This window comes from Hakea prostrata, chromosome 3, assembly GCF_041222555.1.
Source record: "Hakea prostrata isolate BN-2017 chromosome 3, UWA_Hpros_2, whole genome shotgun sequence".
NCBI lineage: Eukaryota > Viridiplantae > Streptophyta > Magnoliopsida > Proteales > Proteaceae > Hakea > Hakea prostrata.
Genome location: NC_142602.1, coordinates 55,149,583 through 55,166,915, shown reverse-complemented (window position 1 = coordinate 55,166,915; position 17,333 = coordinate 55,149,583). Strand labels below are relative to the sequence as shown.

General features: G+C 38.9%; 1 protein-coding gene across 3 annotated transcripts in view; it reads right to left on the bottom strand.

The window, feature by feature from the left end:
* The window catches only part of LOC149022537 (ubiquitin C-terminal hydrolase 15-like), a 62,813-nt gene that overhangs the window by 34,942 nt on the left and 10,538 nt on the right, over positions 1-17,333 (bottom strand). For all 3 annotated transcript variants that reach the window (XM_089150597.1, XM_089150595.1, XM_089150596.1), the window contains exons 7-12: positions 6,854-6,939; positions 6,598-6,760; positions 6,296-6,419; positions 6,029-6,186; positions 5,840-5,924; positions 5,412-5,624 (exon numbers count right to left, since the gene is read on the bottom strand). In XM_089150597.1, the coding sequence (XP_089006723.1) occupies positions 5,412-5,624; positions 5,840-5,924; positions 6,029-6,186; positions 6,296-6,419; positions 6,598-6,760; positions 6,854-6,939 (829 nt within the window). The remainder of the gene's footprint in view (positions 1-5,411; positions 5,625-5,839; positions 5,925-6,028; positions 6,187-6,295; positions 6,420-6,597; positions 6,761-6,853; positions 6,940-17,333) is intronic.

Sequence of the window (17,333 nt, the reverse complement as noted above, 5' to 3'; positions counted from 1 at the left end):
GGACCGGCAGCAAACACAGCATACTATTTAAATCCCAAGTACCATTACAAGGACAATCTTGGGATGAGGCAAGACTTGATGAATGTTGTCCAAATTGTAGTGGAGAAGTTGGAACCGAATCCATCTAAACAAGCAATCATCCTTATGGAGGTGAGATAGTGATTTGATATTCACAATTCATAGTTTTATACTAAGTTATTAACCTAGTAACTAGTTTTTTTTTTTTTTTTTCCTTTATATATTAGATAAAGGCATTTAGGGATGCCATTGGGAGCTTCGGTCGTTTCATGGCCATATCAGGACGGAATCCGCCCCTGGGGGTAAGTTCATTCATTATATATTTAATTATTACATTATATCTTTAACTTACTTATTTAAGTATTGAAATGACTTGGAGTCTATGTTTGTTGTAGCTGAATAGTGGTTGCAATTTGGACGTGACTCACCCCACTTGAGTACGATTGCAAGCAAAGTGCTCTCCTAGACATGTTCTGCCACTGATTGTGAGCGAAATTGGAGCACCTTCAGCCTTATTCACTCAAAAAGGCGCAACCGATTAGGTGTGAAACGTCTAGAGGACCTTGTCTACATACACTATAATATGAGACTAAGGGAGGATCGTATTAAACAGGGGATGGACAGAGAGAGTAACAATATCGAGTTGGCCGACATATTTGAGATGGATGATGATGATAACCTAGTAGTTGACTGGATCAGGGACAGTGGAGAGCCATTGCTGGATGAGGAGGGAGGTTGCCCCAATAGACAGATTGCAGAGGAGAGGGGGGGCTGATGTGGAGGACTTCATGGCCCAGGAAGGGAGTGCACATCCAACACCAACCTATCCCTTTGTGCCACCCCCTAGTGCATCCACCTAGAGTGAGGATTTGATTGTCTGGTCCGACACTGAGGATGATGTGACTCAAGCCTCCGACAATAACGATTATGGTGATGATGATGACGATGATGATGATGATGGAGGGGATGAGGAGGGTGTTGGACCTCATGATCAAGATTCAACTGATCCTAGGGATAGACAACCACCACCAGCAGTACGTGAGAGTCAAGGGGGGAGGACGACCATCAAAATTCATAGGCAATAATCAGTTCACCCACACGACATAGAATTCAGAACATACTGAAGTTGCATTCCGAGGCCAAAATGTTTCCTCTACATATTCGAGGAAGGGGAAGGGGAGACAGCATGGCTATAGCACAGAGGACATGCCATCATATGGGTCCTACCGTCCGGCTAATGCCGAGAGCTTGATGGGATCTATGAGATCGATGAGCATAGATGATTCCAAAGACTCCACCTCTAGATGATCTGGATGGCATAGGCCTGCAGAGTCCTAATATGATACTGCAGTGGAGAGTATTAGTTTTACTGGGTCGACTTATGGAGCTTATGGTTATGGACCATATGGTGTCCCTCCTATCAGACTCAGGGTCAGCCACCAGTGGAGCCTTATGGTGATGGAGCTTATGGTGTCGCTCCCACTGTCACCTATCGGAGTCGGCCACTGGAACCTTATTGCCAGTATGGACTTTATGCTGACAACCAGGGTGCTTCATTTGTTGAGCAAATCTTCCACTCTATACCATAGCCACCACCAACCTTTCCATATGCAGTTGAGCCAATTCCCTATCCGGAGATTCAGAACTTCCCACCATCAAGAAATCTTAGGCCTGTGGATGAGGCCAAGTACAGAGCTGCAGTTGCCGACTACGTCAACAACTATATGGAGCAAACATCATGGGACTTATATTATCATTTGTATAAGGTGTAGATGGAAGAGGGAGAAATGGAATAGAGTAGACTTGTAAATGGTAACATTTTTCGCTTCTTCTCATATGTAGTATATACTTGGATGTTACATTTTCAATGGTTTTTTGGGTAAACTAGTAGTTCTATACTGTTTACGATGCTTGAAATAGGTATTATGCAAGAATCCAAATCATTATGAGTCCATATAAGGCCCGAAATTGAAGTTCCAACTTTCAGAAGAAGAAAAAAATCCAATTTCGACCGAAACATCGAAATTTCGGCCTTTTGCAAGGTCGAATTTTCTTCCTTGCTCCTGATTGGGTCCTTCAGTTTCTAGATCCATCAAGTGCTAAGTTTTGGTATTAGAGTCCTTTTGAGTTGCTCTAAAGGCCTATTTCTTCCTGATCTCTGCTGATAAGTCCAAGGGTAAGAGTACAATCCTCAAGCCTTTATGCGTAGATTTAACACTTGTTTTCCCTCCCCATGATAGTTACATGGTTATCACACTACTAGGGTCTCCCTAGAATAATTTTAGACAACCCCATGGGTACTACATCACACCATATCTCCTCTGAATAAGAATGGAGACTGATGGGAAGTAGGCACCTATGAGTGACTTCTAATTCTTCATGATTTACAAGGAAGAATCTATGGGGTTGGGGATGCCTATCAATTTTAAAACTAGCTCTCTTTACTAATTCTTCAGACACCACATTAAAGCTACTACCACTATCAACAGTTACCAATGCTTTGTGCTCACCCCGATTGGACTCTAGTGTAGAAGAGGTGACTCCTCGTCCAGTCTTCCTCTAGCTCTGCTGAAAGGATGCCGCAGATGACATTGAGGGAGGGGCTGCAATAGAAGTCTTCATGTTCAGATCCTTCTTTGTGGCAATAGATTGAGTCATCCATGGTGCTGCCTAGTTTTGGTTCTTGTAGCTCTCATACCACTAATGTAACCTAGGGACTGGGTTAGATTTCCAGGACCTTTATAGATAGGAACCAGCGCTAACTAGGATTTCAGAATCTGAAAGTCTTCTAGTAAGTGCAGGAAGTTTTGAAAATTTTCTGGTTTCCTATTTTACTGCCAAATAGTGAACCGAATGGGGGTGGGGAGGTTCTAGGGGAGCCTATAGGTTTGAAACAAAACGGGGAAGGGGTTTCTAGGGCTTGCGAGAGGTGCAGGTGCTGCTGGTTTGTTGCTGCAGCCGGAGCAGAGGGTTGGGAAAGTTGCGCAGGAGAGGGAAGAGGCTGGGGGTAGGGTGCAATGGCCAGGGGGGGAGGGAATCTGTGCTCACTTGAGAATCAAAAAGCCTTGCTGGAACTGTCTCTGGACTGCCTTGAAGAAGATGAATTGCTGCTAGAATTTCTGAAATTCTTTGAGATTTACTCTCAGCCCAGGCCGTAAGGATTTCCTTCCCAACAGCTCAAGCCTTTGTTTAACTCAAAGAATCCAATCTGCATTATTCAGAAATAAAGAGGTTATTTATAGTAAATTACAAGGCACTTTGACTCAACTTGAGATACCCTATCTAATAGATCCAACAACTTCTAGCTTGGACTTTTTTAAGTTACAAATTCTTACTAAATATGGACTCAAATTTCAGAAATAAGTAACTCTAAGAGACAAGAGACTTAAATAGGTGACTTATAAATAGAAACAAACTCTAAAGGATAAGATCCCCTTTGGATAAGGAATCAATATCTTATCTACAATTTTGGGTCTGGTTTTTGGGCCCAATTTTAGGGGTCCAACCCTAGTTACATTAACAAGACTTTATCTTAAGATGGTACAACAGCAACAACAGCTACCTAATTGGTTTGTAGTAATCCACAACCTTTTACCTACCTACTTGTTTTGCTTTAACCCTTACTGCCTTTTACACACATACTTGGTCAACAGTAACCCGTGATGCCTTTAACCTACTACTTGGTCTGTAGTAACCTAAACTACCATTTACCTAACTACTTGGTCTGCAATAACCCGTACTGCCTATTTGATTCACAATAACCTATATTTGACTTATTGACCTTTGTCTAAGCCTCTATTTCTGCCTCTGGTTAAGCAAAATTACTAACTACTATCTACTACCTGCTGTCTTGCTAAGAGTTCCCTGCAGACATTAGAGCTGTATTTGTCATCTACTTGTGTGGACATTGAAGCTACACTTCTCATCTTATCTTGTGGAGATTCCTGCCTACTACCTGCCTCTCATGATGTAGCCATTGCAGATGCTACACTATTGAGACAATTACTAATTACTACTACTACCATTATTTGGATAGCATCTTCGATATTATTGTTGCTACTATACTTATGGATGTGATTCATGTTTACTGCTGCCTATTGCTCTCATTGTTATATGGTTCGTCCAACATGAAGATTATCTAAGTAGTTGATTATCTACTTGCTGAAGTTCTCTCAGCGTTTACCGGTGTCTGCTATGCTACGTGTGTTCAAGATTATGAAGATTTTTAATATACATTCCTGTTATCCCAAGCTGGAGCTTCTAATATATATACTCTAGTGTGAGAGGGAGTGTTAAGATATGCATGATTTACCACTTGAGTGGTAACCCCACTACATGGGGTCCACTCCAGATTTTATAACATTGATCTTTTCTATTCAAATTTTTATTTCCTTACCTTCTACTCATTAGATTAGGAGATTACTTTCTATTATGGCTTATACTTCTATTTTTTTTGTAGCTCAGTTGACAAACAAACCTAGTCAAGTCTCAGTTCCTATTTTCTGTTAAGTAATATCTAGTTTCTATTTTCTGTGCAACTCATTCTAGGAAATAAGTTCTAGACTGGGATCAATTACTTTGTTATTAATAAAGTGCTACGTGAGGGTGATGGCATCAACTGCAAGTTTCTCTCCTCTTCTTCTTCTCTTCTTCCTCCTCCTCTTCTTACCATGGTTCTGGTGTCCTGGAACTGCAGCAGCAGTAAAAAATCATTTTGTGGATCTGAAAGTAAAAACTGGATATAAATGAACCCATAGATCAACAAAGGCGGGTGGTGGAATGGCCCAAAGTAGATCTCAGTTATCTACTTAATTCTTTGAGCTTCTTTCATAGTTAACATCCACATAAACCACATCTATCATTTACAACTACTGATCCCCTCCCCCACCCCCCCCCCCACCCGGGGCCTCCCCAACAAAAAATAAATAAAAAAACAGCCCACCCAGAAAAGGGGGGAAAAGCAATTGTTGTTAACTTAGTTTTTCCATTATCCTTTTTCCTGGTTAACACCGAGTTGAATTGAATAAATAAAATTATTTAGTACTTGACCAGCCAATTCTTCTGATGGATTCTATTTCCTGAAGTTCTCAAGAGCCACAAACTACAGCTTGCTATCCCAGTGAAATATATTTCCTTTTTCCTTAGAATTGTTTTCCTTGTTGTTTTCCCTGTTTTAATGGATAACGTAACCATTAGTTATAGCTCAAAAAAGAGAGGATAAAGAAAGCTAAAGACAGGATATAATAAGAACCTATTCAACATTTGGATAAGATAATGGCCAGAACTTATAAATAAGTCACTTTATCTGCCAATGATCGTCCCAATATCTTGAACATCAAAACTAAAACAGAGTTATAAGGCCATGAGGAGCATTTCAGAATAGAGAAGGCTACCTCAGTGTCATCTATCCTGAACCACGTCCCCTGTGCATCTTTGACATATGACACATAATGCCCAGAAAATGAAGCATTCAGCATATCCAAGTGCACTACTACAGCATACAGCACATAAAGAGATGGATTGTCTCCTGTCCCAGTCATGAACGGTATCAAGTCCAGCATCTCCGGAAAAGTTATGCACTTATTTATTTTGCCATAGCTCCCCTTCTGACAAAATACAGAGCCCAATAGTTGGTAACCATGAAAAAAAAAAAGGTGACAACTGAATAAGTTCAGCCCAAACATAACCTAAACTCAAAGCAAAAACAAAATGTTCTACAATGAAAGCCAGTAACCAAGGATCAATGTGTCAACATCAACTTATCAAGGAAAAAATATAGAAAGGAAGTGCTTCTCAAGCACACTATTTTCAGAAGTCATACCTGGAACCTCTTCAAAACTATTGTAAGGATGTTTGGTGCTTCATGTATCCTCAGTTGCTTTCGTGCTTTAACATATTTGGCACACCTTTAATTAGAACATAAGATGGTTAACCAACTTTAGATGATTAATGCATAACAAAATCTGCAGCACTTCATAGAGGTTTTCCCAAGAAATCAAATAAAGCAGACCTTCCACATCTGTACATGTTTTCTCCATCCAAATCCTCAGAGGCTGTAAATTGAGTAAGTGCATCCTCCAATGACTCAACCCAACCATTTATCTCCAATGTAAGATCCATAATGTTTTCATACCGTTCAGATTCATGGTGACATCTCAGACACTTGACCTAGTTGAGAAAAAAAAACTCACTAAAGGTGCTATTTATGAAGAGAACACCGACACCAAAAATATTTATTGTTCAGACACCTGACATAAGTGATGAGTAAATTAGTTACCTTTGATTTAATGTAACCACCAAAAGTATGTTGTATGAAGGTAGTTTCTTGCAAGCTTGAATCAACATGCTTCTCGCCACCTAATCCCTCAAGACATATAGATTGCATGGAAGAAACCAGAAGCCTGTATGTAAAAAACACTTCAGAACTCTTTATTAGAGAAAAGAGAGGGAAAGAAGGATCATCGCAACAAACTGGAAAAAAACCAAGAGAAATCACCATTTATTAATCTATGCTTAAACAGATAGAAAGGGGAACCAAGAAAAAGGAAAAATCTTCAGGTCTTGTATATTTTGACATACCTTAGAAATTCATGAGCATCTTCCTGACTTCCAGAACCTATTCGACAACCAATTTTCTGCATATACCTGAGGATTTTGTCAGGAGACAGAGGGAGTACAGCTTCTCTTAATATCATTACATGCTGCTCAAGTTCACACATGAGGCACCAATCTTTTGTGCAGCCTAACAAAAATAGGATAGATCAAAGGAAGTCACATATCTTTAAACAACATTGCATCAAATGTAATCAAATCAATGAGAAATATTAGGGTATACAGTTTCTGGAATGTGATCTCTGGACCAGGTAGACGAACAGTGGCTTCGTGCTGGTCATACATTGCAATATAGCATTGGCATAGCAGCTGCAACATTAAAACATGAGAAAGGAAAAAGGTTGGTAAACTAAAAAAGCAAAGAAGATGCTAAGAAATGAGAAAGCAACCAAAAAGGTCACACTTTTACACTAAAGCTGAAACAATCAACTTCCACTTACCAACAGAAAATGCTGATTCAAATCAAAACCAAATTTAACTTGACCCCTAATGAGATATGGATCAACATTTGTTGTTACGTGTGATAGACCCCCCCCCCCCCCCATTATTTCTTGAACCATTAGGTTTTAGACATTTCAGAGCCAATTTTGTCCAGCATATCAAATAAAAAACCTCAGTTCTACGTTTAAGCAACCAAAAGTTGAGTCATAAAACCCAGAGCACAAGTGGCAAAGTGAGCATAACAGAAAGAAGTAGAGAGAGAGAGAGAGAGAAAGCTCAGTGAATCCTGATAGGAACCCCACATGCATGAAAGATCAATTGCTTCTTCACCTCAAACCTGAAGCATCTGAAGTTTCTCCTCCTGCAGCAACCTTGGGCTCCATTGTAAAATGCTAAAAGTAGTGAACTAAAAAGGTATGAAGGTTTGTATCAAGCTCATAAGCCAAGATTCTTTCCTTTGATGTGATGTCTCCTACAGGTGTGGCCTTTTCCACTGCTTATTCTTCTTTCATCCCAAGGATATTAGTGAAGCATGTCTGACCAAAGTGGAAGCCATGTGTAATGAAATGAGAGCTCTTGAGAAGAATGGTATCTAGCAACTTGTTTATCTTTCCAGACAAAGGATTTCAATTGGATATAGGTGTGTGTACACAATCAAGTACCAACCTTATAATACTGTAGAAGTACATAAAGCTCAAATAGTTGCCAAAGGGTACAATTATGCATATCGGATTGATTACTAGGAGACCCTTGCATCTGTAGCCAGACAGTACTCAAACAAAATCAGTCCTTCTATCTGTGGCACCCAATATAGATAAGCCATTATATCAACTAGATGTAAAGAATGTTTTTCTTTGTGGTAACGTAGAACAGGAAGTATAAATGCAACCTCCATCAGCTTTCAAGTTTCATTCTGTTGAAGGGATATTATCTCTCAAAAAAGGAACTTTATGGCCTTTAACAGTCCTCCAAGACTTGGTTTGAGAGATTCAGACAGGCCATTCCTTAATTCACTCTCAAAAAAGGAACATTATGGCCTTAAACAGTCCTCCAAGACTTGGTTTGAGAGATTCAGACAGGCCATTCCTTAATTCTCTCTCAAAGAAGGAACTTTATGGCCTTAAACAGTCCTCCAAGACTTGGTTTGAGAGATTCAGACAGGCCAGTCTAAGGAATGGATATTCCTAGAGTCAGGCCAATCATACCTTACTTATCTGGAGAGGTAACTATACTATCACAAGTCTTATTGTCTACATTCGTGGCATTGTAGCAACTAGGAATGATAGAGCTAAGATTAGTAGGTTGAAGTCATACTTAGCCCAACAACATGAGACTAAAGACCTCACTTTCTAAGGATTGAGGTGTCAGGTATAAAGGAGGAAAAAAATATCTTTTGAAGGAACTTTTTGCTGGATTTATTTAAGAAATATGGATGTTAAACTATGAATCAACAAACACCAATTGATCAAAACCAAGAAAATGGTTAAGATTGTGGTCCTCCCCTTATAGATGCGGGAACCAACAAAGATTACTTGGGAGGGTGATATACTTTTTCTTAACTCAGCCAGAAATACTTATGCAGTTAGAGTAGTGAGCCAATATATGCATGCTCCCAAGAGTGGTCACTTGGACATTGTTTAGCATATTATAAGGCACTTGAAGACAGAATCATTTGAAGACAGACAACTATAACAATGTGAAACTGGTTTAGTTTCCAAAGGCTATCTACATTAGGCCACCCACCATACATTTGTAGGAGGGAATGTTATTACATGAAGGAGCAACAAACAACCCATCGTAGCAACTAGCAAGTTCTAGTACTAGGCAATGTAGCCTCAAGTGATGAGGGGCAATTCTTCCAAGATCTTTAGATGATCAACAGTGAATAAACTAGGAGTTAATGATTAGGATTTGGGGATCTAGGGCTAGGATGTTAATAGTTTTAGAATTATGGTTATAAGGATCTAGGATTAGGTTTCATAGTTTTAGGGTTAGGACAGCAAAGGAATTAGGGCTTAGATTATTTTTTTCGTTGATCCAATAGAGCTGTAACTGTGATTGAAGGACACTAGCATTGGGGGGATGAGGCTCCTTGAGTTTGGGACAGATCTAACAGTTAGATTCATGTAGATCTAACCTTGAATTTTGGTTCACAAAAACAATAACAGCAGCAAGCCTTGTCCCAACTAAATGGGGTTGGCTACATGGATTCTTGCTTTCCAATCAGCTCTGTTGAAGCCATGCTAGATAAAAGGCCTAAGCTATGCATATACTTTCTCACCACTTCCCTTAAGGTTATCTCTTCGGTCTGCCCCTGGCTCCTCTAATTCCTTCAATCTGAATTATCTCACTTCCCCAAATAGGGACATTTACCGGCTTTCGTTGAACGTGGCCATGCCACCTCAAATGACTTTCTCATAGCTTATCACTTATAGGAGCTACTCCCAAACCAACTCTAATATGATCATTCCTTATCTTATCCTTCCTAGTTTTGCCACTCATCCATCTCAGCATGCTCATTTCTGCTACATTGAGTTTATCTACATGATTCATTTTAACAGACCAACACTCTGCACCATACATCATAGCTGGTTGAATGGCGGTTCTATAAAAATTTTCTTTAAGCTTTAAAGGAATACGTCGATCACACAAACTCCCAGACGCACCCCTCCACTTCATCCACCCTATTTTAAGTCTTTGGGAAACATCATCCTCTATATCACCTTTCTTATTTATGAATGAACCAAGGAACCTAAAACAATCACTTTAAGGAATCTCCTTAATCCTTATCATCAAGTTTCACCACCTCATTGTCTGCCCAAGCATGCCCAAAGTCACAAACTACATATTATGTCTTCGTTCTTCTTAGTTTAAAGCCTTTTTATTTTAAAGTTGCTCTTCATGATTCTAACTTAATATTAGTCCCCAGAGTCTCATCTATCAACACAATATCATCAGCAAAAAGCATACACTAAGGAACCTCGTCTTGAATGTCTCTGGTTAATTCAACCATTATAAGTGCAAATAAATACGAGTTTAAAGTTGATCCTTGATGTAGCCCAACTATAATTGGGAATTCATTTCTTTGTTACCCCACTATTTTTACACGTGTCACTAAACCATCATACATATCCTAAACTATATCATCAACTATCTATTTTTTTGTTCTCAAAAAATGGTCCAAAAATTCAAGAAAACTCAAGGAAGAAAACAGCAGTGTAAGATAGTAGAAAATGAATGGCATGAACTGAATGGCTACTTACCAAATATGGAGGGACTGGGATGGAGATTGATGGAGGAGTAAAGGCAAACCAAAAGTCTACAGAAGGAAAATTCCTTCAATCTGAAACCCTTAATTTGACACCTTGATCTCTACTTGCAAGGAAACTCTCAATAGTTTTATTCATCAGATCTATCTTTGTTACAAGCATAGGTTGTCTATTTAAGGCCTTTATTATGGACTCCTAACAGGACTTAACATAAAAAACAGAATGTAAATAAGCCGTCTATCTTAAATGGGACTCATACTTCAAATAAGACAGTTACTTATCTCAACCAGGACTGATTAATATAATAGCATGAACTCAAAGAACATGGCTTCATTTTTATTACCTAAAATACCCTCAAATATTGTTACTAATTTCTTTATTTACCCTTTGACTCTTATACTTCTCAGTTCTCACTAAAATTTAACATACTTCTATACCTTTTATAATCTCTATTCGTTCCCTTGGATTGTACCTAGACTATTAAAACAATTGCACTACTACACTAATTAAATAATTATATCCTATTTGTAGGTTCAATAATAAAGGTAGAGCTAATGACTAATATGAATTGTTTCGATTAAAAAGATTGAATTTGTTCAAGATAGATCTAGATAATACGCAATGTAAAATTGAATCATATAAATCACTTTATGTAATTCATAATTGAATAAAAACCAATACATCCATTTGCACGTCCAACTGAGGTGCAAAGTTTCATTCAACCTGGTCCAAAATACTGAAATTTTGGCGAAATATTGCCAAATTTCGAAATGTTTTGGCCAGATTTCGACCCTTCATCTTGGGGGGTATTTAGGGTCATTCTGGCCTAATTTGGGGCCAATACACACACTGGGAGTGTTCTTTTTGCCTAAAAGCTAACCCAAAATAGTGTTCTTGATCAGCACATGCTCACTGTATGGGGCAAAATTGGAAGTTTGGAACATGAATTTTAACCAACATAAATATGGATATTATGCAAGACAACACTAAGATTTTCATTAAAATGCAACAATACATACAAGAAGTAGAATCAATATACAAGTATGTGTTGGGTTAGATCTATCCCCTGGGTAGTGGAGGAGTACTCTGAATACTGAATATAAGCATGTAATGACATGGTATGGATATAGTTATCCATAAAGTCCGTCATTGACATAACTAGTTGTGCTGGTTCTAATGGACATCCAACAATGGAGTCACAAATGATGCACTTGATCCATCTCCATACTCATGCAAACATGCTACTACAATCAGCAAATGAACCACCATATGCTCCACCATATTCATATCCATAGCCATAAGCTTTGTATGGTACAACCACTTGGAATTCTCAAAATTTCACTCGGATTTTTGAGATTTTAGGAAAATTTCCAAAATTTCACCGAAATCTGAGACTTCTCGATTTCCTTGCATATTTCATTTCGCTACCTATGTTTCGCCAAAATGTAATACCTTGCGTCTAACCTTACTAGTACCAATTTATAAACAAATTTGGACCCCTAACAGAATCCTAATTGTAATCATGCCCAGCTGGGTTTGAGTGGTGAGGTCAAAAATGACAAAAATACCCCTGGTATCAAATTATGCTTCTAATAATGCTGGGGCAGTAACCTAGGCTGCTGGACCTGCATCACGAGGAGCCATGGCTGATGGGATATGTGCACGTGTATATTGAAAAGATTGATCCATTGCAATTTGATTTTGTAGGACCTATGCAACTTTATTGTGACAAGGTTATCATAGTACTGCTCACAAATCTGTCCAACATGATCATACAAAACATTTAAGTTAATAGACATTTCACGGAATAGTGACTCCAGTTGTGTTTGTATTCCCTTCGTTAAAATAGGTGATCAACTAGCAGACATCTTCACCATAAGAACTTATCCCTTACATCTTCACCAAAGACCTTATTCCTTACAAGTTCAGGACCCTTCAATTGAAATTGGGAATGCTTGATATATATTCTCCGACTTCAAGAGAAGTATGTCTATACAATTGTAAGACTTTAATCACTGGTTTCCATAGTTGTATTTCCCTTTCTTTCCTTATTTACCTTTAGCCTCAATTGAATGATGACCAGATGAATTAAGATCTTGTCATAAGCCATAACCAGCAACACAAGAAAGGGCCTCTTGCAATTCTGGGTACGGAGTCTATGGGCTGAAAATAGGGGAAAATTCAAATGGGTTCCAGGGTAGGATTGCTTTGAGAATAAAGAAAATGGTATTTCTTTACAGTCAAAACAAGGTTTAGAGAAACTAGTTCTAATCAAACAGTTTAGAAAACCAAAATCGAAGAGAAGAGAAGAGAGGAATGACAGAGACAGTGTAGAGGAGAATGAGGAGGACAGGAGAGGAAGACCTGTGCAAGCTAGACTCCCCTTCACACACACACACACACACACACACACACACCTTATTCTTATAATATGTCAGTGAAAGATAGTCTAGGAAATCTTTTCTGAACTGGTTTACAATGAAAGAAAGTAAATATTGTCCTCAACAAAGGAAACTATTCTAAAATAGAAAGTGTCCTAGATATGGAATTTCTTGTCAACCAAGCAAAAGGGAAAGGGGCAGCTAGTAACTACAGATATGGATGCATAACTGTGTACCCCCACAGTATACTTAAAAGGACTGTTCTTCAAAACATTAATGTCAAGATTTGTAGCAAGGTGTCGTGGTTACTTGTAAATTCCATGCTCTACTTGATGGGTCCTTAGCTTAAATTGGCAAAGCACTTGAAACATGATCATATTCCGAGGGGATGGTGGTTGAATCCTCCAAGGGCCTTTTTTTTTTTTTTAAAAGTTCATAGCTATCAGTGAATATTGAATTTCCATTCCATAAATTGCAGATCCTCCATAGATGGCAATCATGGCATATTCTTATTTAATATATTGCAGATATTCCATAGAAGGCATATTCTCATTGCATATATTGTAGGTTCTCCATATATGGCATATTCCCATTCTATATACTACAGATCATCTACCGATGGCATGATATCCACTTTCCATTAGTTCAGCTGAAAATCTTGGCCACCACACCTCACAATCTTGACAATCCATATTTCCATTGGTGGCACCTTATCTTTCATTTTATTCACAACGTATATTGTCTCCAAATAATCCTTAGTTCGTCCATACCAGAGAAATACATTGTATCACATAAGATTTATTATAAATAAAAGATGCACCTCCATGGTGCAGAAAGGGTCTTGGATTTCCAAGTTAATATGGTATCATCAAGCATTCTTTTGCTCTAACGAGCAAACTCTCAAAGTTCCACTTAGCTAATTTTATTGCTCACAAGTTTTCCTCTTCTATAGTTGGTGTCTTCTCTTCCTACTGGGCACCAAATCCCCTCCCACTACTCCAAGATCAATGACTTCAAACCCCCTCCCCTTCCCTTCTGCCAGACATTTTCTGTCTATCAAACTCACACCAACAAATTTTCTGGTCTGGCGTAAGCAAGTTGTGCCCTTTCTCAAAGGCAAAGGCTTTTTCCACTGCTTGGATGGCTCTCATCCATGCCCATCCGGTCTTGCTGCTACTGCAGCCTGGAACAAGCAAGACTCTTAGCTAGTCAGCCTATTGATTGCCTCACTCTTTGAAGACTTAGTGCCTCTTTTGTTGGATAAAGAAACCAGCCATGAATGCTAGTCTACTCTACATGATGCTGTTATTTCGGCCTCTACAATAAGGCCAATGTCTCTTCATTTAGATCTCCAGAATTTGCGCCAAAAATATAATGAAACCATTACTGTTCTTCAATTTGCAAAATCCATTTCAGATGAACTTGCAGCATCCGGCTATCCTCTAAAGCCCACTGAATTTAATATGCATGGTTTACGTGCACTAGAAGATGAATATCAGGATGTGGTTGCTGGTGTCCTAAATCGCCCTCAGCCCCCATCTTATGCACATGGACTTCTTCTCAGCCATAAAAGTATGAAGGCGTTTTGAAAACTTGCAGTCTTTGATGCTAATCATGCTCCCACTCCCCCTAAAAGCAATACAGTTCAATGGTTCCCCTCTTCCTTTGGTGACCACGGTTCGTCCTCTAATGGCGGAGGTTCATCAAGAGGTCATGACTCATGAGGGAAGCGGCCGATTTGGCAAGGGACGTGGTGGCTTGCGGCTTTCCTCTAGGTGATCACCTCTTTTGCACCATTTAACATCGCACAAACCACTTAGCTCAAACTTGTTTCTACAAGTCATCTAACCTCTAACCCCCCCCTCCCCCGGCCACCCACCAAAAAAAAATCCCCATCCCCATCTTACCTTTCTCCACACCGTACTAATCCCTACCCACTGCAAGCCTATTATGCCTAACCCCCACCAAACCCATATCCAAACCCCAACCTCATTTGACATTAACTGGTACCCAAACATGGGGCCACTCATCATGTGACCTCAGATATTCAACCAATGTCCTCTTATGATTCCTATTCCGGCAATGACAAGTGACAGCCTTCATGTTGGTATAGTAAGGAGCTACCCATTCTTAATATCGGCAATGGCATAATTTCCTATAATAACTTATCATTTCAATTGTCAAATATTTTACATGTTCCCTCCATAACTAAACCTCTTCTCGTTGTTCAACATTTTGCTTGTGACAATAATAATTTTTTTAAATTTCATCCCCTTTTTTTTTGTGTCAAGGACCAAGTCACCAAGGAGATCCTTCTTACCGGACCGAGTAAAGGCGCCCCCACACCCCCACACCACACCCCGGGGCCAAACAACGCAAATGGGGGCATTCTGCCGAACCCACATGAGTGTTTTCTTCATATGATGATTCAGGTCAAAAAGTAACCTTATAGCAAATCACCCTTTTCTTCTATGTGCCCAGCATGTCAATTAGGCAAAGCCAATGGACTTCATTTAACATAAACTAGTTCTAACAATTTATTTCCTTTTCATTTAGTTTTCAACAATGAGGTCCCTCCCTTGAACCCTCTATTAATGGCTACCGTTATTTTGTGATTTTGTGGATGACTTCTTTCAGTACATTTAGTATCATCCCTTAAAGAACAAATTTGATGTGTTTACCACCTTTCATCAATTTCAATCTCTTCTTGAACGACACTTTTCTCGCTCGCTCAAAGTAATCCGAACAGATTTCGGGGTGAATCCTGGACCCTCCCCACTTATTTTGCCTCCCTTGGCATTGCTCAGAGAATCTCTTGTGCTCACACACATAGAACAACAAGGCTCTATTGAGCTTCACCACCGACACATTGTTGAAATTGGTTTATCCCTTCTTGCTCATTGATGGGTTCCTAGGCAATACTGGCATTTTGCCTTTGAAATCGTTGTTTACCTCATCAACCGGATACCACCTCAGTCCTCCAATATCTCCCCCTTTCAAATTGTTCACTATAAGGCTCCCAATTAAACATTTCTCCACATGTTTAGGTGCGTCCATTTTCTTCACATTCAATGATATAACCATCATAAAATGGATTTCCGCTTTGTTCCTTGTGCAATTTTGGATTATAGTCCAACTCACCATAGTTATCACTGCCTTAATCATGCCACTGCATGTCATGTTTGCTTTAACAAACACTACTTTCCCTTCTTATCTTACATCCTTAGACCACCTTCCTTTGTCTCCCCATCATCAAGTTCCCACCCTTGTCTATAGCCCCTCTCCACTCCATTCCCCATCATTAGTGTACATCTCATTCACTCTAAATTTATCATATCTTATATAATAAAAATACTAAATATCAGACTACCTCAAGTCATCCAACATACTACAAACCACACATAATAGGTCCTAAACAAAAAGTCGCTAGAAGAAAGGAAGAGAAGAAGTTGTTTGTCGTTGGCCATTGCTTGCCGGAGTGTCGTCGCGGGAATGGAAGAGAGGAAGAGAGGAAGAGAGAAAGAGATTAGGGATTAGAGTGAAAGTGAGAGTGTGAGACTTGAGTCAAGAACTTATTCTCTTTCGATTTTGTTTGTTTTTATTTTTATTTTAACATTTGATCACATGTAGCGTCATTATACATATGTGATGAGCACATTTATGTGTGAGATCTTAGGGCATAAAGCATGCATTTTATACACTTAGAGTGGAGTTACCTTGGGTTTTATGTTGTTTTTGCAGATTTTAGGACTTTTCAAGATTTAAGCAAATATTTGGAGTTTTGGGTTTGAATCATGCTATTTTACATGTCAAGAAGTCCATTTAAATTCTCAAATGCGAAAATGGGCCTGATCTGGACCATGATGGGCTAGAGATGTGTGATTATGGGCCAACTCCGAAATATTGAAGAGATAAAGAAGGCAAATTTGATCTACGGCTGAGATTTTAAATCAAATCTACAGAGATATTATTGAGAGAGTCCAAATGGAAAAGAGTCCTTGCATACCTCAATATCTTATTTCCTATCTTGGATTTAATTAAAGAAAGAAAAAGAGGAAAAAGAATTATATTCAAAAAGAAAAAAAGGAAAAATCCCGTTTTTGAATGCCTCTGTCCAGTTTAGATCAAACCCTTCATCGAACGGTCATCCGATGTCCGATCGTGCTGAATTTTGGAGGAGAGCTTCAAGACTACTTAAACCTCAAATCCAACGGTGGAATTATGCATATGATCTCTCTAAGTCGGCACGATTAGTACGTCAAAACCCTAATTGGCTGAGTCAGATAGAAACCCTGAGTTTTATTCAAATTCAGCCGTGCTTCATATCTCATGTAAACTCTATAAAAGGAGAGCAAACTCCATCAAAGGAGAAGGTGTCTTAGAGCTTAGTAGAAGCATTCTTTCTTCTCTCTTCAGTTTATTTAGGTTTTCTCTAGTTTTCTTTGCTTGCATTTGTGAGATTTAAATTTCTAGATTCAATGTTTAGGTTTAATTTTTTTATGTAATGCAATTCAAGTTCAAGTTTCAAGTTCAAGTTTCAAGTTGTTAGATTCGTTTTTCTCTGGGTCTAGCAATTGCAGATTTAGATCATTCTAGATCTAGATCTGGTTGT